We start from the raw sequence: 23,963 nt of genomic DNA, 5'->3' as shown, positions 1-23,963 counted from the left end.
GCAACTGAAAATGAGATTATTATTTAAAATAACAAATCTGCTACACTTGCTTAATTTTTTTAACATAATGTAATTCATACTGGACATATCAGAATAAATGTGTTACATTTACTTAATTTTTTTAAATGTATTTACTCTTTAATCTAGGAGTACTTCAGGTCAATATATGATACCAAATAATAACCATAAAGCAAATCAACCCACATCAACATTTTAATTAAAAAATTATTTGTCTGATTTGACAAATATAAAACATCAAGTTTAAATCTGAACATCTTATCTTTGCAAATTACATGCAAAAATGTCCATGCTATAAAAACAGTTGAATTGAAATCTTGATAAGTGATAAGCCTTGGTGAAATGCACCAAGAACTATTGCCCCTTCAATTTTAGTCACCACACAATGCATAAAAAGCCATTTAACAGAATCTGTTTGGTATTAATGGAAATCTCAACTTGCATTACTCTTGGTATATTATCTAGTTTAACGTTCAACATGGTTTACTCTCGCCAGTGAGCATGTGACAATGTCCATGTGAGCATCAGGCTGAAAAGAATGCAGCATATGGCTGAAATGCACCAAGAACAATGACATTTTGCATTTGTCTAAAATGCAACAAGAACAACGTTTTGCATCTTCCTGAAATGCACTATAAACTATTTAAGATATTTCACATTAAAGTTCCACAAAAGCAAACAATACAAGTCCAACATGCAATTTAACTATGAATGGAAACTGTTATGTAAACATTAAGACAACAGTACCTCAGCTAAACTTAAGACTTGCCAATGGAAAAACTCCCTCACTAAGAGAGCATCTTGTGGTTCTCAACCTTTTTTGAGCAAACACCCCCCTGACCTTACCCTGATCCTCTGGCGAGAGAGAGAGAGAGAGAGAGAGAGAGAGAGAGAGAGAGAGAGAGAGAGAGAGGAGAGAGAGAGAGAGAGAGAGAGAGAGAGAGAGAGAGAGAGAGAGAGAGAGAGAGAGAGAGAGAGAGAGAGAGAGAGAGAGAGAGAGAGAGAGAGAGAGGAGAGCGAGAGGAGAGAGAGAGAGAGGTGTGCTGGGAACTCCATTTTGTATTTGAATGCAACCGGTTCTTTTCGTGCAAACTACGCTTCAGAGCAGCTGGAACTGAACAAGAGGAAGGAGGGAAAATCGGGCTATGCAAACCAAACTTTTTGATATTTTTTTCTTGCTATCGGCCATGTTTGATTGTGTTGTGTTCTTGTGTTATTGAACTGTTATACCGCCGAACTTGGGTTATGTTTTATCAGGGTTACTATAGAGATCATGACGATAGCTGATGTAACGGGAGGATGTCCGGGCCGTGTTGCAGGACCGAACCGCGCTGTATTATCACTGTTCCACTGCGCATAGACCAGGGATGGGCAACTGGCGGCCCGCATCCTCACTCAGTGTAGCCTGCATCTTCACTCAGTCAGGCCCGCACATAATAAAAAAAAAGAAATAAAAAAAAAGAATAATAATAATTGATCGAGTTACAGAAAACTCGGTCAAGAAAGATGAGAAGAATTCATAGAATTCGAAGGCAAACCCATGCGTCTAGTTTGCTTAGAAGCGATATCAGTCATTAAAGATATCCACTTAAGTCGCCACTACAAATACTACAACTGCTTGTTGGGTTTGAGTTCATTGAGTTGTTGCACTTAATGTTGGGCCACTGTTTTTTGACTTCATTGAATGATGATGTATGTGAGCCCTTTGCACTGATAAAAATACTGACCATTCATGTGGCTGTTTGAGCATGGAATACATGAAAAATGTATGTTGGTTCAATTAACATACCGTACATAGGTTATGATTCTGGATGATTTTTTAGGTAGTGGCCATCCCCAAAATGCACCAGAATACAGGAAATCATATCTACCAAATTCAAAATTGTGTAGCCTCTCTCAGCTCACGTTTAGTTGAAGTGTGCAGTCATGTGGCCCTCCGATGGTTATGATGAAAAATGTGGCCCTCTTTATCATGAAAGTTGCCCATCCCTGGCATAGACAGTAAAAAAGTAGCTAAGACGGTAGAGGGGTTAGAAACCAATAAATGAAAATAGGCTATTTATTTCAGGTAGCCTATTTTTTCACCCAAAAATAAATAAATTTAAAAAAAAATATATATATATTAAATCCCCACCAAAAATGGAATCACGTTCCCAGCGCCCCCCTAGGTTGTGCGAACACCCCCCAGGGGGCGGTTGAGAAACCATGATCTTGCTGAACAGTAGCCAACAACTACATACAGAGGAAATTCTTCAGTCTCTGAACCTTGTTGGAAAGGTTTCCAGAATCCAGCTCCAGCAGTACTTTCTGGAATACCTCAAAACTGCATTTGAGGACAGTGTTGCCCTCAATCACAATCCCGACATCGACTTACTCGTCTTGGTTTCGCAGCAGGTAAATCTTCATGACCTCCTCTGCCAACTCCAATTGAACACTGGCTGAAAAGAATGCAGCATATGGCTGAAATGCACCAAGAACAATGACATTTGCATTTGTCTAAAATGCAACAAGAACAACGTTTTGCATCTTCCTGAATGCACTATAAACTATTTAAAGGGGGCCTATTATGCTTTTCCGTTTTTTCCTTCTCCTATTGTGCTTTACATATGTTTTGGGGTATATAAATGGTTGGCAAAGTTACAATACCAGAAAATTCCCGCAAGGGGGAGTAAATTACTACCGCAAATCACATTTACCGAGCTGCCTAGAAACGGCTCGTTGGGATTCTCTCCGCGGCTTTCTTTTACTTCCGGTACATGGTGACGTAAGCATGTACTTTTGCTGGGAGTCAATGGGAGAGCGTCATCAATCAACTTTTGCTGCGTAACTGGACACGTTAGGGTCGGGGGGAACGGATCAGAATGGACAGAAAGACATAATACTATTTATATATTATACATATATACATACATATATATATATATATATAGGGTTATATATATATTACTTTGTTTGGACACCACCAATTGATCTTCAAGGCAATTCTGCAGTTCCCGCACAAGGCACAATACAGGAATGTATGTAAAAATCAAGTTCAACATCTGACCTATGGAGGGCAGTACTACGCTGATCAGCGTCTAAACTGCCGGAATCAGTCAGAAGAATAGTTAGATTTCGCTGCTCCCGCCTTTATTATGTCCATGCTCCCGCCATATGCTCCCGCCGCCCAGCAAGTTTTTGTTAACAATGGTTAGAAAGTGTTTTCTTGGTTGTGAAGGGACCTCTCCCTTGTATGGTTTGCCAAAAGGCAGAGCCTTCACATAGCCGTTGGCTAGATTTCATTTTAACCCTATTCCCCCGACTTTACCGAGCCTTTTTCTGTGTCGCCTCCACTTCACGGATGGCTGCTTCAGCAACCTGCGTTTGTTCAGCAATGGATTTGCGAAACTGCTAGCTCTTAGGGAAGATGCTGTTCCAACACTTTGTGGCCCAATGGGTGAAGATGCCTCTCAACATGTAAGTAAACCTATAGTGATAATAACAAAAGTGGCTGTGTTGTGTGTGTAAGCTTAATGTTAGTTGGGGTATTTACCCTACCATTTCCTACCATAAAATAATCCATTCTGTAGCTAGCTGCTAGTCTTGTCGCGATGCTGGTTAATCTTCCACATTTTTCGCGGGATCTCAAACTACAATTCTAAACTGTCTATGAGAGCTAGCCTTAGCTATGTGAAGTGTTACTATTAGGTGGGTTAAATGGTCACAGTTCCTGTTTCAGATGTTGTCAGTGTGTACTGTGTAAATTCATTTTCGTCGTGATTTATGTGTGATCATTTTAGCAGGACTGCGGCGCCCATTATCGCCCCTTTGAACACGTCGGATGCCAGACTGACACGCCTCAGAGTATATCGACGGGAACCCAAACAAACTCACCGGTGGGAATGCATTCTGTGGGAATACAAAGTGCACGGTTGAAGTCGACATCAGTCGGCACACAGTTGTCCATGGGATCGCTAAAGGCACACGTAAGAAGCAAAGGTATGTAGCCACTATGAGTTTTTAGTAGTATGCAATCCATACGGAACTTAGAGCATCTTTTTCCTGTGTATTGGGATGTTGTGTTTTTTTAATATGGGCTATGCATACGTTCATTTATCACATAATTACTTTCTACTAACAATTCGATAAAAACATCTGCTAAATAACTTCATAACCAAATAGGATATGATTTATATTTGCAATGGCTTCTTGTATGTGTGATGGGAAACAAAGGTTTACTCTGCAGTGTTACTCCAATACCAAGGAAAAAACAACAGCTAAATTATTATTTCCGGTTTCTAATACGATTTGTTTCTGTTATTTGTAGCCATGCAGACACAGGTGTCTCCAGTCAGTGCAGACTTCGGAACAACCGCTCATTTGCAAGACTCACTGCTGACTTCAACCCCAATAAAGGGCCCAGGCTGGCGATCTAGCAAAAGACCACGGCTTGAGTTGGAGGAAGAGGAGGAGAGTGACTCCTCAAATGAATCACATAAAGATCCGCTGGACTCGACATACAACCCTGGTGACTCTGTTCTTACAGAGGAAACTGACGTCTCGTAGGTTTTTAGTATTGGCTGCATCGTACTAAAAGCAGCATTGGCTAGGGATTGGTAGCTACCAGTTTTACAGTATTTCTAATATTATTCTGCCTTATGTTTTCTGCCTTATGTTAGGTATGAGACACAGCCCACACCGAATGAGGCTAAGTATATTGTCTTTGAAAGCTGCCTCAAACAGCTGTTAGAAAACTGCCCCGTGTGTAAGGGAGGCTGTGATCTTCAACAGCGAAGGATCGGTACCTATGTGGCTTTCACTCAGAAATGTCTACACTGCAGCTACTTCAGACATTGGGAGAGTCAGCCCATGGCTGGAAATACCCCCATCGGCAACCTGCTACTTTCAGCTGCTACCTACTTCACAGGGTCCTCCTTCATCCAAACTACAAAAGGTAACATTTTTACAATTATACAAATATGTGAAACTCACTACTGGACTTTTCTTAAACACCGCTTATGTGCCTTTCATGTAAAGGTGTGTGAGGCCATGCAACTCCAGATATTTCAGTATGACACCTTCAGGAGGCATGCAAGGAATTACATGGAACCGGCTATTGTTCACAAGTGGAAGATGGATCAGCAGCATCATTTCCAGCAACAGTTGCGCCTTGGTGGGTCAGTTGCAGTGGGAGGAGATATGAGGGCAGATTCTCCAGGTTTGTAGAAATGGGAAAGCCTGACAATTGAATAAGTAGTCTGCATTATGAAACATGTTGTCCCTTGAACGTGTGCTGTCAAGCATTCTGTAATACATTTGTTTTTTTAGGGCACTCAGCTAAGTTTGGCAGCTACTCATTAATGAATCTGGAGAGCAACACCATTATGGACATTCAACTTGTTCAGGTTTGTTTCTCTGACATAAATATATTTGTATTATTATTTGAATATTACATGTGTGTGTGATTTGTCTCGTATCTTTTTTGTTTGATGCCCACTCACTACCAGAGCAATGAAGTAGGCGGCAGTTACCACATGGAGAAGGAGGGACTCAAAAGATGCCTAGATCATCTGGAGGCAAACGGATTTAAGGCGGATTACATTGTTACAGACCGCCATCTACAGATCCAGAAATATCTTAGGGAACGGAACATCACGCAGTTCTATGACGTCTGGCACTTTGAGAAAGGTAAAGTGTTTCACTAATTCATAGCCTACACTTTTAGTTAGTTACTTACAAATCTTCTAGGAACATGTTTGTGTTGTGTGTTGTAAATAGGTTTGTCTAAGAAACTGGAGAAAGCATCGCACAAAGAAGACATTCTTAAGAAATGGCTACAGAGCATCAAGAACCATGTGTACTGGTGCGCTACGTCATCAACCACTGGACCGGAAAAAGTGGCAAAGTGGACATCGCTGCTAAATCACTTGCAAAATATTCATGATCATGAAGACCCCCTTTTCCCCAAATGTCTGCATCCTGAACGAGCGTCGAGGGACCCCAACAAATGGCTACAACCTGGTATGTGCCAAATTAACATTACACAGAAAATCCACAGTGCTAAAATGATGCCACTGATATTTCACCATGTGTTATTTTTTCACTCAAGGGTCAGTTGCACTTCACAAAGCTGAGAAACTACTGCTTAACAAACGAGTCCTGAAGGATGTAGCAAAACTCAGCCATCATCACCAGACGTCATCGCTGGAGTCATTCCACAGTCTGATACTGCGTTTTGCTCCAAAGAATGTGGTTTTTCCCTTCATGGGAATGTTGTGCAGGTAATAATTTACACCATCTCGTAATTGTGAAAGCCATTGATTGAATGATTGTCAGGCACACTCTGTGTTGTTGAATGGCTGTGCTTTTTTTTTATTTTTTTACTATAGGTTGTATCTTGCATCAATGCACCACAACGAAAATGCTTCACGGGTGCAAGCTACGACTTCTGCAGGGCAGGCTGTTTATAAAGTTGTCTATCCAAAGGCGAAGATGGGGGAAGGTGTTGTGAAGCCCGTGAAAACGGATCCAACATTCAGTAAGTTTGTAAAAGATAATCTTTAAACACGCACGCGCACACACACAAATCAGTTTAGATTGTTATGGCTACATTCATTAGTATGTTAATGCTATATCTTCCAGACTATGTACATGACCTCATGAGGCTGCTCATGGAGGTTTTTGAGGACCCAACATCATTTGACGAGGAAATGAAGACTATCCCCATCCCTCCAGACCTTTCAGCAGAAAATACACGCACTCCGAAGGCTGAGCTGGTTGCCCGTCACGTCTCCCGCTTCAATCTAGAGGTGGTCTGAAGCCTACGTAGTCACCAGATGGGAACTGCTGCCGTATCCGCTGCACCACACATGACGGGAGGACGACCCGACAACTATGTCCTAAATATCCCCAGCACCAGCTTACAAAGCTGCGATAGGCAAGATGCCTGAAACGCCTAAGGGAAAAAGAGCAGAACTTTCAGACCACCTGTTTTCAACAATAACCTCTTATAGGCTGGGCCTACACTGGGCCTTACTGTGCACCCCCCACCTCCCAACGAAACCAACTATTTTTGAATGGTCTGACCATGCTGAACATAAAAAATAGTTGGCTTCGTTGGGAGGTGGGGGTGCACAGTAAGACCCCGTTGCTCGCGGCCTAATAGTTTTATTCAGTTTTTCTTCTAATGGTAAATTGATTCACATAATATTAATAGTATAATATTGCTTTGGTTTTGTTTAGTAGGAGCTTAGACAAAATGACTTACTCTTCATCTGTTGTGTGCCTCACAGGTCCATAATCATACTTGTAAATATTGTAAATATTTTGTAGACTGTATATGTTTAGACACACAGGCTCCAGGCCTGGATGTTGTGTCATACAGGTAATTGATTCTGGCACTTGGCTCATTCGTCGTAGTACCTAATAAATACAATAAGACAAAATAACTTCTGTGTAAAGTGACCTTGACCTCAGAGTACAACATGACTGCATAGGACAATACAGATTCAGGAAGCAACATCTGTTTTCCAGTCATACTTTTATTGAACATTTCTTTAAATCACTGATTAGTTCTACATAACAATGATTGTTATACAGTAAATAGATGGCTGAGACAACAGTGAACAGGTGAGATTTCTCGTGACTGGTATTGCTGAAGCAACATCTATTCGAGTAGGATTGTTATTTACAAAAAATGGTATCAATGACTTCACATAACAAACATGGTACAGTTGGCTGGTACTACAGCAAACGGGTGAGAACGGTGAGATTACTCGTTTTCCTTTACAAGTGTACTGGTATTCCTGTTGCTACTATAAATGGTAGAGATGATCTAAACATGCAACATATTTTACTAGAAGTTAATAAGGTTTTGTGGTGATAGTGGTAGGCTCCTCGTCTTCTGAGGAGAAATATATCTGTCATATGTCATAGATCTATCATCTTCGGCGAGATATATATATATATATATATATATATATATATATATATATATATCGCCGAAGATTATAGATATATGACATGACATCGTTCTCAACAAACTAGCTTAGCCTAAAGCTCATCAGTTTTACCTTTGGGATTTCTCTACAGCAGACGTTCTCCACTTCGTTGGGCATAGTGGCACAATTCCCACAGGTGCACCTAGGTAGAGATGTTATAAGTTATAACGCTGTATTTTGACGGACAAAAGTAGTCAACAATATGCCATGTTGGGACATAAAAAGCTTGTTACGGACGCTTGAATAGTACGAGTAGTCTACTAGCCGCAAGCTAAGTCCGAAAAACTACGCTAAATACATGATAAATCGCCTGTGTGTATAATAGCATAAACAAAAGCTTACCACTGTGAAATGTCCTGGTCCATTCTACGACTAAAATCACGCTCGTCGTTAGCGTCTTCAGCTCCATTATCGCTTTCGGGGTCCGACTCAGGCTCAAATTGGTACGGCAGCACTGCAGCCATAGTAGACAGAGTGCCTGAAGAGACGTCAGCACCCTGTCAGCACCAAGATTCTAAATGCCTCAAAATTCTAAGCAACAGGGTGTTTCACATAGGGGTTGTAATACTCATAAAGTATGAGAAAAAAATAATGTGCTAGACAACCCTTTATTGTTGTAAATCAATTCTATGAGGTCAGACAAATTAAATAATGAACAGTAAATAGGGGCATAATAGGCCCCCTTTAAGATATTTCACATTAAAGTTCCACAAAAGCAAACAATACAAGTCCAACATGCAATTTAACTATGAATGGAAACTGTTATGTAAACATTAAGACAACAGTACCTCAGCTAAACTTAAGACTTGCCAATGGAAAAACTCCCTCACTAAGAGAGCATCTTGCTCAGTGGTTCTCAACCTTTTTCGAGCAAACACCCCCCTGACCTTACCCTGATCCTCTGGCGAGAGAGAGAGAGAGAGAGAGAGAGAGAGAGAGAGAGAGAGAGAGAGAGAGAGAGAGAGAGAGAGAGAGAGAGAGAGAGAGAGAGAGAGAGAGAGAGGTGTGCGGGAACTCCATTTTGTATTTGAAATGCAACGGTCTTTTCGTGCAAACTACGCTCAGAGCAGCTGGAACTGAACAAGAGGAAGGAGGAAAACGGGCTATGAAACAAAATTTGATACTTTTTTCTTGCTATCGGCCATGTTTGATTGTGTTGTGTTGGTTATTGAACTGTTAACCCGCGAACTTGGGTTATGTTTATCAGGGTTACTATAGAGATCATGACGATAGCTGATGTAACGGGAGTCTGGGCGTGTGCAGGACCGAACCGCGCTGTATTATCACTGTTCCACTGCGCATAGACCAGGGATGGGCAACTGGCGGCCCGCATCCTCACTCAGTGTAGCCTGCATCTTCACTCAGTCAGGCCCGCACATAATAAAAAAAAGAAATAAAAAAAAAGAATAATAATAATTGATCGAGTTACAGAAAACTCGGTCAAGAAAGATGAGAAGAATTCATAGAATTCGAAGGCAAACCCATGCGTCTAGTTTGCTTAGAAGCGATATCAGTCATTAAAGATATCCACTTAAGTCGCCACTACAAATACTACAACTGCTTGTTGGGTTTGAGTTCATTGAGTTGTTGCACTTAATGTTGGACCACTGTTTTTTGACTTCATTGAATGATGATGTATGTGAGCCCTTTGCACTGATAAAAATACTGACCATTCATGTGGCTGTTTGAGCATGGAATACATGAAAAATGTATGTTGGTTCAATTAACATACCGTACATAGGTTATGATTCTGGATGATTTTTTAGGTAGTGGCCATCCCCAAAATGCACCAGAATACAGGAAATCATATCTACCAAATTCAAAATTGTGTAGCCTCTCTCAGCTCACGTTTAGTTGAAGTGTGCAGTCATGTGGCCCTCCGATGGTTATGATGAAAAATGTGGCCCTCTTTATCATGAAAGTTGCCCATCCCTGGCATAGACAGTAAAAAAGTAGCTAAGACGGTAGAGGGGTTAGAAACCAATAAATGAAAATAGGCTATTTATTTCAGGTAGCCTATTTTTTCACCCAAAAATAAATAAATTAAAAAAAATATATATATATATTAAATCCCCCACCAAAAATGGAATCACGTTCCCAGCGCCCCCCTAGGTTGTGCGAACACCCCCCAGGGGGCGGTTGAGAAACCATGATCTTGCTGAACAGTAGCCAACAACTACATACAGAGGAAATTCTTCAGTCTCTGAACCTTGTTGGAAAGGTTTCCAGAATCCAGCTCCAGCAGTACTTTCTGGAATACCTCAAAACTGCATTGGAGGACAGTGTTGCCCTCAATCACAATCCCGACATCGACTTACTCGTCTTGGTTTCGCAGCAGGTAAATCTTCATGACCTCCTCTGCCAACTCCAATTGAACACTGGCAGATCCATCAGCAGCATCCTGCAGACATTGTAAAGAAAACAACTGTTTAGAGCGCACCTTCAACCTGCATGTCACAAGACGAATACCACCTACATAACATAAAAGAGCATAGCAGAACATAGAGTGGACAAATTTAACTGTGATGATCAAAATTTGTTTTTGATCTCTTTTTAAAAACAGAAAAAATAACTAATGAATGCTTCCATATAATTTATTTCTCTCTCCAAACAAAATGGACACAGAAAATAACATTTGATGTATTTGAAGCAGGACAGACAGTGAAATCAGTCAGCATCGATATATAAATGAATGTGGGTGACTCGTACAGTATCTGATGTCCACAGATGCTTTACTATATAAAAAGCAGCTTCTTCTTTGTGGGCGGTAAGGAAAAAACAAACTGTACTGCAGCAACTCTATGGTCACCCATATGCCAGTGCCATGGCACTGGCATCTTCTCCCAGATGGTTGATGAGACATCGGATGACAACCTCACGTGTCTGTTGAATGGGGATTCCACTCTGCAGAACAGAAAGTCTTTCAACAACTAATAAAATACAATACTACACATTCAAGCAGAGCTTTGATTTTTTGGAAAAACTTTAATGTCAAACCTTTCAATAGAATTTAACTTTAGAAAAAAATACCTGGAGTTGGAGTGTAGTGATGTAAGAATAAAACAAAAGATATAAATGGTGTGCAGATGATGTGAGAGATTTAGGGACAGAAAACTAAAAAAGAAAAAGCAAGAACTGTTAAGGAAGGCTGGAGGATAGGAGGAGGAATGAGGGAGAGTCAGGGGATAAAGATAAGTTGTCTAATTAGGATATGAACATGTAATTATTGATGGTAATTAACTTAAAGAGAGAAATGTGAATGAGACAGGTTGAATTATGATTATAACAGGTAAGGTATGAATTGAATTGGTGGAGGATACATTTTAATACCTGTAAGTAGAACACTCATTTGTGCTCGATGTCTCTCCTGCAGCACCTTTCTTCGCTTGAAACAAGGACAGCAGTTTAGGTGTAGGTGTCAAACATTGCCATGAATTTTGGCTCAAGATTCAGTGTAGTGATCCTCTGAAACTCTGCGCTAACCTGAAAGAGAGAGATGAGAAAAGAGAAAAAGGAACTAGTGACTCATCTATTCAGCAAAAACTTAAGTCCATACTGAGATGAATAGGATGCAAGACTGTTCCATTATAATTTTTAGGATGTACCGTCACCAGCCACTTCATTAGGTACACCTCTCTAATGCAATCCAGTACAACAGCTGTGCCATAAATTCTCTTTTTATTTAGCTTATTCATTTTCAGCCGCTGCTCCTTTACTTAGAAAGGAGTCAGCTGAGGTGGTTCGGGCATCTGGTAAGGATGCCCACTGGGCGCCTTCCTTGGGAGGTGTTTCAGGCACGTCCAGTGGGGAGGAGACCTCGGGGAAGACCCAGGACTAGGTGGAGAGATTATATCTCAACACTGGCCTAGGAACGCCTCGGGATCCCCCCGTCAGAGCTGGTCAATGTGGCCCGGGAAAGGGAAGTCTGGGGCCCCCTGCTTGAGCTGCTCCCCCCGCGACCCGACCCCGGATAAGCGGATGACGATGAGGATGAGGATGAGGATTTTCAGTTTTTGTTGACATTGATAATTATACTTTGTTTATCATTGAGATCATCATGGATGGTGGTGTATTGGAGTGCATTATATTGAGCGGTGTCATACTTTTGTCCAATCCATTCACATACGTTGAGGGGGACAAAATATTAGGAACTTTTCAATGTATTGAACTCCAGCACCACCCACTACAACCTCAATAATAATCAAAGTGTAATTATCACCTTTCTGACAATGTCAACAAAAACTGAAAATCTCTGTGTGGCAGAGCTGTTGTATTTGATTGCATTAGATGACACAGGTCTAACTAATGAAGTGCCGGTGAGTGTGTAACTGTGAAACATGCAGGTTTTCCGTCCACAATATGTGTTGACTCTGTTGCTCTCTGTTGCAACAATTCCAATTACTCACTTGCGAGACATCAAACAAGGCGGGTCATCTGTCCTTGATGTCACTGATGCTCATCTGTAGGCTGACAACATCATGTCTCCTATGTGCAAAAGTTCTGCACATCAAGTCCTTGATGACTGTGCTGTCTCTCTTTGATTCAGCGATTAGTTGGTTTCGGTCCAGCTCTTGTTCTTCCTTCCTTAGATGTTTTTTGGCGGCGCGCACAGACGCAGCGGCTCACAGCTCTCCCTACTTGAGCCTTTTTTGTGTTTTTTTTCGTGTGTTGTTCGTTCGTTTACTTTTTCTACTAAACGCTACAGTCTTCTGGACTTACTGAATATCGGTTTCTGGAGCGGACCTTTGCAGGGCGCCAGTCGGTTTGTCACATTTATCACATTTGTCTTTTCGGTTTTTCGGTTAATCAGTTGCAAATTGTTGCAAATTGGTTGCCATGGCGGCGCACACAGCGGTTACTTTCTCTACTAAACACTACAGTCGTCTGGATTTACTGGATATCGGTTTCCAACTGAAGTTTATGGAGAAGATGACCATCTCCAGTGACTTTCATCGCACTCACAACATTCCTGAAGAGATAGCGAGACCAGCGGGATCTCCGTGGATTGTTATCGGGTCTGGCAGGCGACGCAGACGGCGACGTGAGAGAAAACAAAGACGGGGCTGCAGGGCTGGGCTACTGAATAGGCTAAGGAAACAGCCTCTCAAACCTCCACTGCCGAGCCTCTACCTTACAAACGCCAGATCCCTGGTAAACAAAACGGACGATTTGGAAATACAGCTGGCTCGAAATCGCTATATCCGCGAATGCTGCATGCTCATCATCACAGAGACATGGCTACATACACAAATCCCCGATGCCACGGTCCAACTAGCAGGACGCGCGCTACACAGATGGGATAGGAACAGTGACTCCGGAAAGAACAGAGGAGGAGGGCTCTGCATCTACGTGAATGAAGGTTGGTGTAACAACAGCACTATTCTGGACAAACACTGTTCTCCTGACCTGGAGTTCATGTCAGTGAGATGCAGACCCTTTTTTCTACCTAGAGAACTAGCGGCTGTTGTCGTCACTGCAGTCTACATACCACCGGACGCTAACGTAAACACGGCCCTCTCTCTGCTGCATAATGCCATCAATAACCACCAGCGCGCCCACCCCAATGGTGCCCACATTATTGCAGGGGACTTCAATAAAGCAAATCTCAAGACTGTTCTACCAAAATTCTATCAATTTGTAAAATGCCCAACAAGAGGAGAAAACACTCTGGATCATGTGTATTCCAACATCAAGCGTGCATACAGAGCCGTACCCCTTCCCCACCTGGGCCGGTCAGACCACCTCTCACTGCTCCTCACCCCCGCATACACCCCCCTGTCGACAAACAAAGCCCACAAAGAAGACCATTACCACCTGGCCTGAGGATGCCCTCCCCCGACTGCAGGACTGCTTTGAACAAACACAGTGGGAAGCCTTCTACCATGAAGACCTGGCTACATTCGTAGACACAGTACTGTCTTACATTAAGTACTGCATTGGGAATGTCACTGTGGAAAAGTGCATCCGGGTGTTCCCAAACCAGAAACCATGGATGACAAGCCAGGTCCGCACGCTCCTCCGGGCCCGTGACTCATCCTTCAGATCAGGTGACAGAGCATTGTACAGCGCCGCTCGCGCCGACCTGAGGAGAGGCATTAGGTGGGCCAAAGTAGAATTCAAGAGGAGGATAGAGGAACAGCTCAACAACCCCCGGCAGGTGTGGCAGAGCATACAGACCATCACCAATTACAGAGGCTGTGCTGTGACACCCGGGGACTCAGATGCGGCATTGGCAGAGGAGCTGGCAGAGGAGCTGAACAGCTTCTTTGCCCGCTTTGAGTCTTCCACACAGCACTCAGCCACATCACTCCAACCACCACTACAACCCCCATCAGCCTCCAGCACCCCCCCACTCACTCTTGAGGTACAGGACGTGAGGCGGGTGCTCAGTGCAGTTAACCCCAGGAAGGCTGCAGGCCCAGATGGAGTACCAGGGAAGGTGCTCAAGGCATGTGCCAACCAGCTATCACAGGTCTTCACTGACATTTTCAACCTGTCTCTGGAACAAGCTGTAATCCCATCCTGCTTGAAATCTGCCACAATCATCCCAATCCCTAAAAAGTCACCCACTACCAGCCTCAATGACTTCCGCCCTGTAGCACTCACCCCAGTCATCACCAAGTGCTTTGAGAAACTGGTTTTGAGACACATCAAAGCCTGTCTCCCCCCCACCCTGGACACACACCAGTTTGCATACCGGACTAACAGATCCACCGACGAAGCAATAGCCATCGCTCTCCACTCAGCGCTGAGACACCTGGAGAAAGAGGGAAGCTACGTCAGGATGCTCTTCATTGATTTCAGCTCAGCTTTTAACACCATAATGCCAGACATTCTGATCCCCAAGTTAATCAACCTGGGGCACCCACCATCCACCTGCTCCTGGATTAAAGACTTTCTGGTCAACCGACCCCAGCAGGTGAAACTGGGTCCTCACCTCTCCTCCTCCCGGACTCTCAGCACTGGCTCTCCCCAGGGCTGTGTGCTGAGCCCACTACTCTACTCCCTCTACACATCAGACTGCAGTCCCACCCACCCAGATAACATCTTTGTTAAATTTGCTGATGACACAACGGTGGTGGGCCTTATAACAGGGGGAAACGAGGCGGCCTACAGAGATGAGGTCCTGAAACTTGGTGAGTGGTGTGTTTCTAACAACCTGGCAATGAACATCACCAAGACCAAGGAACTCATCCTGGACTTCCGACGGAACAGAGCCCCCCATGCCCCCCTGTACATCAACGGTGAAGGTGTGGAGCGAGTGCAGTCATTCAAATTCCTCGGAGTCCACATCTCTGCTGATCTCTCCTGGTCGGTCAACACCTCAGCGCTGGTCAAGAAGGCCCAGCAGCGGCTACACTTTCTGAGGGTGCTCAGGAGAGAGCATCTAAACGCACAGCTGCTGGTGACCTTCTACCGTTCCACCATCGAGAGCCTGCTGACCTACGCTGTGTCAGTGCGGCACTCCAGCTGCACGGATGCCGACAGGAAGAGACTGCAGAGGGTGGCAAACGTTGCTCAAAAAATCATTGGCTGCCCTCTGCCTTCCTTAAGCACCATCTACGGCTCCCGCTGTCTCAGCAGGGCCAGAGGCATCCTGAAGGACACCACCCACCCCGGCTACCATCTCTTCAACCTGTTGCCCTCTGGCAGGCGCTTCAGGTCCATATATGCCAGAACAAATAGACTCAGGAACAGCTTCTTTCCTAAAGCTGTCACCATACTGAACTCAGTTCTGCAATGATGTTTTTTTTTTTTGTCTGTTGGTAGTCTTTACTGTGTATTTAAATTTTACTGTGTATTTTTAATTGTTATTTATTTATTTATATTATATATTGCTTTTGTAATTATTATATATTTATATTCGATTACATGTATGCATGTATGGAGCTGCTCATTGCATTTCATTGTACTTGTACAATGACAATAAAGCTTTCTATTCTATTACTGTCTCCTGCAGGATAGTGTAGGAGAAACACCACTTCTCCTTTCCGCGCTTTCTTTATATTCTTTGCAGCACACTTGTCATCCGGGTGCTTGTTCTTAAGTGAGTTGCAGGCAACCTCAGGAAATCCAAGGCTTCGGAGCTTCGACCTATAATTCCCCATCATGTATTTAAGACTATACCTCCATCCAAGCCAGCCATTACGACTGCCTAGCTCTGTCAGGCATTGATGTTTTCTGACTTAAGCCTCTGCCACCTCAGCGATCTGAAGGCCCGTGGGGTGGGGTGTGTAGCTGTACATGTATTCTGCTAACTTTTCCATGATTTCAGATTGGACCCGAGAATTGTTAAGCACAGTACCATCCATGACAAACTGTTCATTGGCATTCCTCAGTACTGCCTCTGTTGCCTAACCCTAACCCTAGTGGAATGATGATTTTATTTGGCCATGATGTCGCCTGAGGGCTTCCACGTGGAGATAGGATAATATTGTCTTTTGAAGACACTGAATCTGCTGTATCAGTAGCAGAGCTTGAGCTGTCATTCATTACATCTGTCTGGTTTTCAGTCAAAGCAGTCAATGTAAGAACTACAGGAATAAGCACAACTTTGATTGTCCCCTTGTGTTTAATCTGGTTGGTAGAATGGAGAGTGAAGTAATCACCAAAGTCCTCATCCAGGTAATGCAGGGTAAAATCCTCAATGAGTCCAAATGTCTCTTTTACAGTCTCATGCAACTGTTCTACAGTGCTGGGTATTCTTGAGGACAGTGTAAGCTTTTCACTCCGGTGTTCTATAACAACTTTCAAGGCAACCAAATCCATCTGGACATAAACAGACAAAAAACAATCTGAATGAAGGAAGGTGTTAGACATTTAAGAGTCGGACTTATAACCTAACACTGGCAAACAATGTGACGTTTCAATGTAACCATTAGTTTTCCTCCCACAAAATATGCTGTCGAGGCATACGTGTCCCCAAGTTCAGGATGCTGTACCAGGGTCATTTTCCCAGAGTGGTCTAACATAAATGCCCTAAAATGTTCATCATACCAGCTGTTAAGCATTTTCACAATGAAACTGACACTGCCATCTACAATGACAATCTGTGAAATCATAACAAAATCAGGTATACCACCAGTTGACCCATAAGGCAAACCCATCCCAGCAGCATATTTAGTTCCATGGAGCATGGCCACATTGGTCAAATTCACAGAGGTTTCTGTTGGATGAACTGCCTTGAAAGACTGCTGTATTTCTGTATCAAGTTTGTCTAATGTAAGAGATGATATTTTTGTGACACACACCGCAGGTTTCAAAGCAATTTCTTGTGATCTGTATACCATCATCATTTGGTGCTTTGAGGCAAGTGACTTCAATACATTTCTGAAGTTCTTCTGTGTGTCTAACAAGCTATGTTTTGCCTCAAATCGCATTGTCCAGAGGCTAACCAAAGGACCAAACCCTCTTATCAAATCAGGATAATGCTCCAAAAAATGGTGCTTTGGAATCAATCTTTGATCTGGGAAAACTTCCAACAGCCTGTGACGATGTTCTGATATCAGAGTGTCTAGGTAGCAAATACTTTCCTCAGTATGAATGGGGGCTACTACAAGCTCAGTTATATCTTTTAAAATCATGAGAACGTGCCATGCTGGATCATCCAGGGGTATAGTTGCACCAATAATGAATGATAATAATCTTAACAATGTCCAGTTTTCACTGGCGTTCCCACCAATACATTTACGAGAGGAAAGATTTGCTGGGATAGGTTGGGGGTGAACACATTAAGACACAGTGCCAGTTCCAAAGGAATTATTCCTTCAAAAAGGTAATGTAGAAGGTCTGGTGGGTAGCCGGTTACAAAATGGAAATGACTTAATTTCTCAGTGATGGGATAGATAGATAGATAGATAGATCCTTTAATAATCCTTTACAGGAGATTACAGTGTCACAACAGCGTGGACAGACATAACAAACACACATTCCCTCATATGCTAAAATACTTAAATACTACAATAAATACAACTAGAACTGCAAGCAGTTATGCAGGGGTCCAAGAAGTGTGCATTTCGCCGGCACAACGCGACAAGAAATGTGCGTTTCGCCGGCACAACGCGAAGCAAGTATTGAAAACGCTACCGTGAACAACATGTGGATATAAAGGTTTTGACTGTGGGAGCTTCGGTGTGGGAGTTATAGCCTAAAACGCGTTTTCAGAACATTCCATGGCCAAATAGGAGATAGACATTGTCGTCGTTTTTTGGCGCCGCCCTGTGGCGAAATTTTCCAAAGAGAATTATCCTTTGCCAAATAACTCCCGCCCACATTAATAATTCTTGGCCATATTTTCTATATAGGCTCGGGATTGCCCCTTGATGGTTTCCCTTGAGTTTGAAGAACATTCCTTTGGCCAATTAGAAGATATACAATTTCCTCGTTTATTGCGCCCCCTTATGGCGAAAATTTCCGAATTTTTTATTGAACGCCATTAAGGGTAGCACCGACATGTGTCTAAAATTTGGACTTGATCCGATGTCTAATTTTGGTATTTTCTGAATTTTTGCGTATCGACGTAAAACGTAGCTAATAAAGCAAAATTCAAAACGCTACCGTTTCGTAGTCGAAGGTCGGATCAAAAAAGTATATAGTTTTTCTTTTCGTGTGCGTCTGACGATGTCGTGTGCAAAGTTTGGTGTCGATTGGTCAAGAAATGTGGGCGGAGTAGGGAAAAAACAGTTTTGCGGTTTTCGCGATTTTGCGAAAAAAAAGTATAGACGCAAATGGGCGTGGCCTATGCCAAAAGATGCATCAGACTCCAGTGAATCTGTGTGTTCAAGGTTTTGAATGTGGGAGGTTCGGTGTGGGAGTTATAGCCCCAAACGCGATTTTCTTGTTATAGCGCCACCTAGTGGCCGGCAGGTCTGGATTTTGTCGTCTGCTTAGTCCGAACAGATCTGGACCTAGTCATGCAATTTGCGTGTCGGCACCATTTACGGTTTGGGGTGTGGGCCCACTTTTAGGGGGGTAAGAATAAACTAGAACTGCAAGCAGTTATGCAGGGGTCCAAGAAGTGTGCATTTCGCCGGCACAACGCGACAAGAAATGTGCGTTTCGCCGGCACAACGCGAAGCATGTGTTCAAAACGCTACCCTGAACCTGTGGATACAAAGGATTTGACTGTGGTAGGAGTAGCGAGAAGTCAGTGTAGCGTTTTCGCAGCGAAATTTTGTAGACGATATACAATTTCCTCGTTTATTGCACCCCCTAATGGCGAATTTTTCCGAATTTTTTATCGAACGACGTTAAGGTTAACACCAACATGTGTGTAAAATTTGGACTCGATCCGATGTCTAATTTTGGATTTCTTTGGATTTTTGATATTCCACGTCTAATTTAGCTAATAAACCAATATTCAAAACGCTACCGTTTCGTCGTCGAAGGTCGGATCAAAAACGTGTTATTATTTAAATTGTTGTGTGCGTCTAAAGATGTCGTGTGCAAAGTTTGGTGTCAATTGGTCAAGATATGTGGGAGGAGTAGCGAAAAAACAGTTTTGCGGTTTTCGCGATTTTGCGAAAAAAAATTATAGACGCAAATGGGCGTGGCCTAGGCCAAAAGATGCAGCAGACTCCAGTGAATATGTGCGTACAAGTTTTTGACTGTGGGAGGTTCGGTGTGGGAGTTATAGCCCCAAACGCGTTTTCCCTTGGTATAGCGCCACCTAGTGGCCGGCGTGTCTGGATTTTGTCGTCTGCCTAGAACTCAGGGACCTGGATCTAGTCATGCAATTGGCGTGTCGTCACCATTTACGGTTTGGGCTGTGGGCCCACTTCTAGGGGGGAATAATAATAATAATAATAACTAGAACTGCAAGCAGTTATGCAGGGGTCCAAGAAGCGTGCATTTCGCCGGCACAATGCGACAAGAAATGTGCATTTCGCCGGCACAACGCGAAGCAAGTATTCAAAACGTTACCGTGAACTACATGTGGATATAAAGGTTTTGACTGTGGGAGCTTCGGTGTGGGAGTTATAGCCTAAAACGCGTTTTCAGAACATTCCATTGGCCAAATAGGAGATAGAAAATGTCGTCGTTTTTTGTGGCGAAATTTTCCAAAGACAATTTTCCTTTGCCAAATAACTCCCGCCCACATTAATAGTTCTAGGCCATATTTTCTATATAGACTCGGGTTTGCCCCTTGATGGTTTCCCTTGAGTTTGAAGAACATTCCTTTGGCCAATTAGAAGATATACAATTTCCTCGTTTATAGCGCCCCCTTTGGGCGTAATTTTCCGATTTTTTATTCGAACGTCGTTAAGGGTGGCGCTAACATGTGTGTTAAATTTGGGCTCGATCCGATGTGTAATTTTGTTTTTTTTTGGATTTTGGATATTTCACGTCTAATTTAGCTAATAAACAAATATTAAAAACGATACCGTTTCGTCGACGAAGGTCGGATCAAAAAGTGTTTGAGTTTTTCTTTTCGTGTGCGTCTGAAGATGTCGTGTGCAAAGTTTGGTGTTGATTGGTCGAGAAATGTGGGAGGAGTAGGGTAAAAACAGTTTTGCGGTTTTCGCGATTTTGCGAAAAAAAATTATAGACGCAAATGGGCGTGGCCTATGCCAAAAGATGCAGCAAACTCCAGTGAATATGTGCGTACAAGTTTTTGACTGTGGGAGGTTCGGTGTGGGAGTTATAGCCCCAAACGCGTATTCCTTGGTATAGCGCCACCTAGTGGCCGGCATGTCTGGATTTTGTCGTCTGCATAGTCTTCACGTACCTGGATCTAGTCATGTAATTGGCGTGTGTGCACCATTTACGGTTTGGGCTGTAGTAGCACTTTCTTGGTAGGAAGTATAAAAATAATAATAAAATAAAAAAAATCCTTACAAAAACAATAGGGATCCAACCTGTTGGCTTGGACCCCTAATAAAAAAAATCCTTACAAAAACAATAGGGATCCAACCTGTTGGCTTGGACCCCTAACTAGAACTGCAAGCAGTTATGCAGGGGTCCAAGAAGTGTGCATTTCGCCGGCACAACGCGGCAAGAAATGTGCGTTTCGCCGGCACAATGCGAAGCAAGTATTCAAAACGCTACCGTGAACAACATGTGGATATAAAGGTTTTGACTGTGGGAGCTTCGGTGTGGGAGTTATAGCCTAAAACGCGTTTTCAGAACATTGGCCAAATAGGAGATAGACAATGTCGTCGTTTTTTGGCGCCGCCCTGTGGCGACATTTTCCAAAGACAATTTTCCTTTGCCAAAAACTCCCGCCCACATTAATAATTCTTGGCCATATTTTCTATATAGATTCGGGTTTGCCCCTTGATGGTTTCCCTTGAGTTTGAAGAACATTCCTTTGGCCAATTAGAAGATATACAATTTCCTCGTTTATTGCGCCCCCTAATGGCGAAATATTCCGAATTCTTTATTGAACGCCATTAAGGGTAGCACCGACATGTGTCTAAAATTTGGACTTGATCCGATGTCTAATTTTGGTATTTTCTGAATTTTTGCGTATCGACGTAAAACGTAGCTAATAAAGCAATATTCAAAACGCTACCGTTTCGTAGTCGAAGGTCGGATCAAAAAAGTATATAGTTTTTCTTTTCGTGTGCGTCTGACGATGTCGTGTGCAAAGTTTGGTGTCGATTGGTCAAGAAATGTGGGCGGAGTTGGGAAAAAACAGTTTTGCGGTTTTCGCGATTTTGCGAAAAAAAATTATAGACGCAAATGGGCGTGGCCTATGCCAAAAGATGCATCAGACTCCAGTGAATCTGTGTGTTCAAGGTTTTGAATGTGGGAGGTTCGGTGTGGGAGTTATAGCCCCAAACGCGATTTTCTTGTTATAGCGCCACCTAGTGGCCGGCAGGTCTGGATTTTGTCGTCTGCTTAGTCCGAACAGATCTGGACCTAGTCATGCAATTTGCGTGTCGGCACCATTTACGGTTTGGGGTGTGGGCCCACTTTTAGGGGGGTAAGAATAAACTAGAACTGCAAGCAGTTATGCAGGGGTCCAAGAAGTGTGCATTTCGCCGGCACAACGCGGCAAGAAATGTGCGTTTCGCCGGCACAATGCGAAGCAAGTATTCAAAACGCTACCGTGAACAACATGTGGATATAAAGGTTTTGACTGTGGGAGCTTCGGTGTGGGAGTTATAGCCTAAAACGCGTTTTCAGAACATTGGCCAAATAGGAGATAGACAATGTCGTCGTTTTTTGGCGCCGCCCTGTGGCGACATTTTCCAAAGACAATTTTCCTTTGCCAAAAACTCCCGCCCACATTAATAATTCTTGGCCATATTTTCTATATAGATTCGGGTTTGCCCCTTGATGGTTTCCCTTGAGTTTGAAGAACATTCCTTTGGCCAATTAGAAGATATACAATTTCCTCGTTTATTGCGCCCCCTAATGGCGAAATATTCTGAATTCTTTATTGAACGCCATTAAGGGTAGCACCGACATGTGTCTAAAATTTGGACTTGATCCGATGTCTAATTTTGGTATTTTCTGAATTTTTGCGTATCGACGTAAAACGTAGCTAATAAAGCAATATTCAAAACGCTACCGTTTCGTAGTCGAAGGTCGGATCAAAAAAGTATATAGTTTTTCTTTTCGTGTGCGTCTGACGATGTCGTGTGCAAAGTTTGGTGTCGATTGGTCAAGAAATGTGGGCGGAGTTGGGAAAAAACAGTTTTGCGGTTTTCGCGATTTTGCGAAAAAAAATTATAGACGCAAATGGGCGTGGCCTATGCCAAAAGATGCATCAGACTCCAGTGAATCTGTGTGTTCAAGGTTTTGAATGTGGGAGGTTCGGTGTGGGAGTTATAGCCCCAAACGCGATTTTCTTGTTATAGCGCCACCTAGTGGCCGGCAGGTCTGGATTTTGTCGTCTGCTTAGTCCGAACAGATCTGGACCTAGTCATGCAATTTGCGTGTCGGCACCATTTACGGTTTGGGGTGTGGGCCCACTTTTAGGGGGGTAAGAATAATAATAATAATAATCCTTACAAAAACAATAGGGATCCAACCTGTTGGCTTGGACCCCTAACAAGAAGTGTGCATTTCGCCGGCACAACGCGACAAGAAATGTGCATTTCGCCGGCACAACGCGAAGCAAGTATTCAAAACGCTACCGTGAACAACATGTGGATATAAAGGTTTTGACTGTGGGAGCTTCGGTGTGGGAGTTATAGCCTAAAACGCGTTTTCAGAACATTCCATGGCCAAATAGGAGATAGACAATGTCGTCGTTTTTTGGCGCCGCCCTCTGGTGAAATTTTCCAAAGAGAATTATCCTTTGCCAAATAACTCCCGCCCAAATTAATAATTCTTGGCCATATTTTCTATATAGGCTCGGGTTTGCCCCTTGATGGTTTCCCTTGAGTTTGAAGAACATTCCTTTTGCCAATTAGAAGATATACAATTTCCTCGTTTATTGCGCCCCCTGAGGGCGTAATTTTCCGAATTTTTTATCGAACGCCGTTAAGGTTAGCACCAACATGTGTGTAAAATTTGGACTCGTTCCGATGTCTAATTTTGGATTTCTTTGGATTATTGATTTTCCACGTCTAATTTAGCCCATAAACCAATATTCAAAATGCTACCGTTTCGTCGTCAAAGGTCGCATCAAAAAAGTGTTTCGTGCATTCTTTGCGTGTGCGTCTGAAGATGTCGTGTGCAAAGTTTTGTGTCAATTGGTCGGGAAATGTGGGAGGAGTAGCGAGAAAACAGTTTTGCGGTTTTCGCGATTTTGCGAAAAAAAATTATAGACGCAAATGGGCGTGGCCTATGCCAAAAGATGCAGCAGACTCCAGTGAATATGTGGGTACAAGTTTTTGACTGTGGGAGGTTCGGTGTGGGAGTTATAGCCCCAAACGCGTTTTCCCTTGGTATAGCGCCACCTAGTGTTCGGCGTGTCTGGATTTTGTCGTCTGCTTAGAACTCAGGGACCTGGATCTAGTCATGCAATTGGCGTGTCGGCACCATTTACGGTTTGGGCTGTGGGCACACTTT

General features: G+C 43.1%; 2 protein-coding genes across 3 annotated transcripts in view; both read left to right on the top strand.

Moving 5' to 3' along the window:
• Positions 1-23,963, top strand: part of LOC115531375 (G protein-activated inward rectifier potassium channel 1-like) — a 239,665-nt gene that overhangs the window by 107,328 nt on the left and 108,374 nt on the right. The window lies entirely within an intron of this gene.
• LOC115531376 (uncharacterized) lies at positions 4,977-7,445 on the top strand. Its single transcript, XM_030340600.1, has 7 exons — positions 4,977-5,215; positions 5,326-5,402; positions 5,505-5,685; positions 5,776-6,018; positions 6,107-6,278; positions 6,387-6,535; positions 6,640-7,445. The coding sequence occupies exons 1-7, from the start codon at positions 5,047-5,049 to the stop codon at positions 6,813-6,815; spliced, it is 1,167 nt and encodes a 388-aa protein (XP_030196460.1). The 5' UTR covers positions 4,977-5,046; the 3' UTR covers positions 6,816-7,445.

This window comes from Gadus morhua, chromosome 18, assembly GCF_902167405.1.
Source record: "Gadus morhua chromosome 18, gadMor3.0, whole genome shotgun sequence".
NCBI classification, from domain to species: Eukaryota; Metazoa; Chordata; class Actinopteri; order Gadiformes; family Gadidae; genus Gadus; species Gadus morhua.
This window is presented reverse-complemented; position numbering and strand designations above follow the sequence as displayed.

Coding starts and splice junctions, on each gene's coding strand:
- LOC115531376 (XM_030340600.1), top strand. CDS start 5,047: ATGCAACTCCAGATATTTCAGTATGACACCTTCAGGAGGCATGCAAGG. Junction 5,686..5,775: donor CGTCTGGCACTTTGAGAAAG/GTAAAGTGTTTC, acceptor TGTTGTAAATAG/GTTTGTCTAAGAAACTGGAG. Junction 6,536..6,639: donor GAAAACGGATCCAACATTCA/GTAAGTTTGTAA, acceptor TATATCTTCCAG/ACTATGTACATGACCTCATG.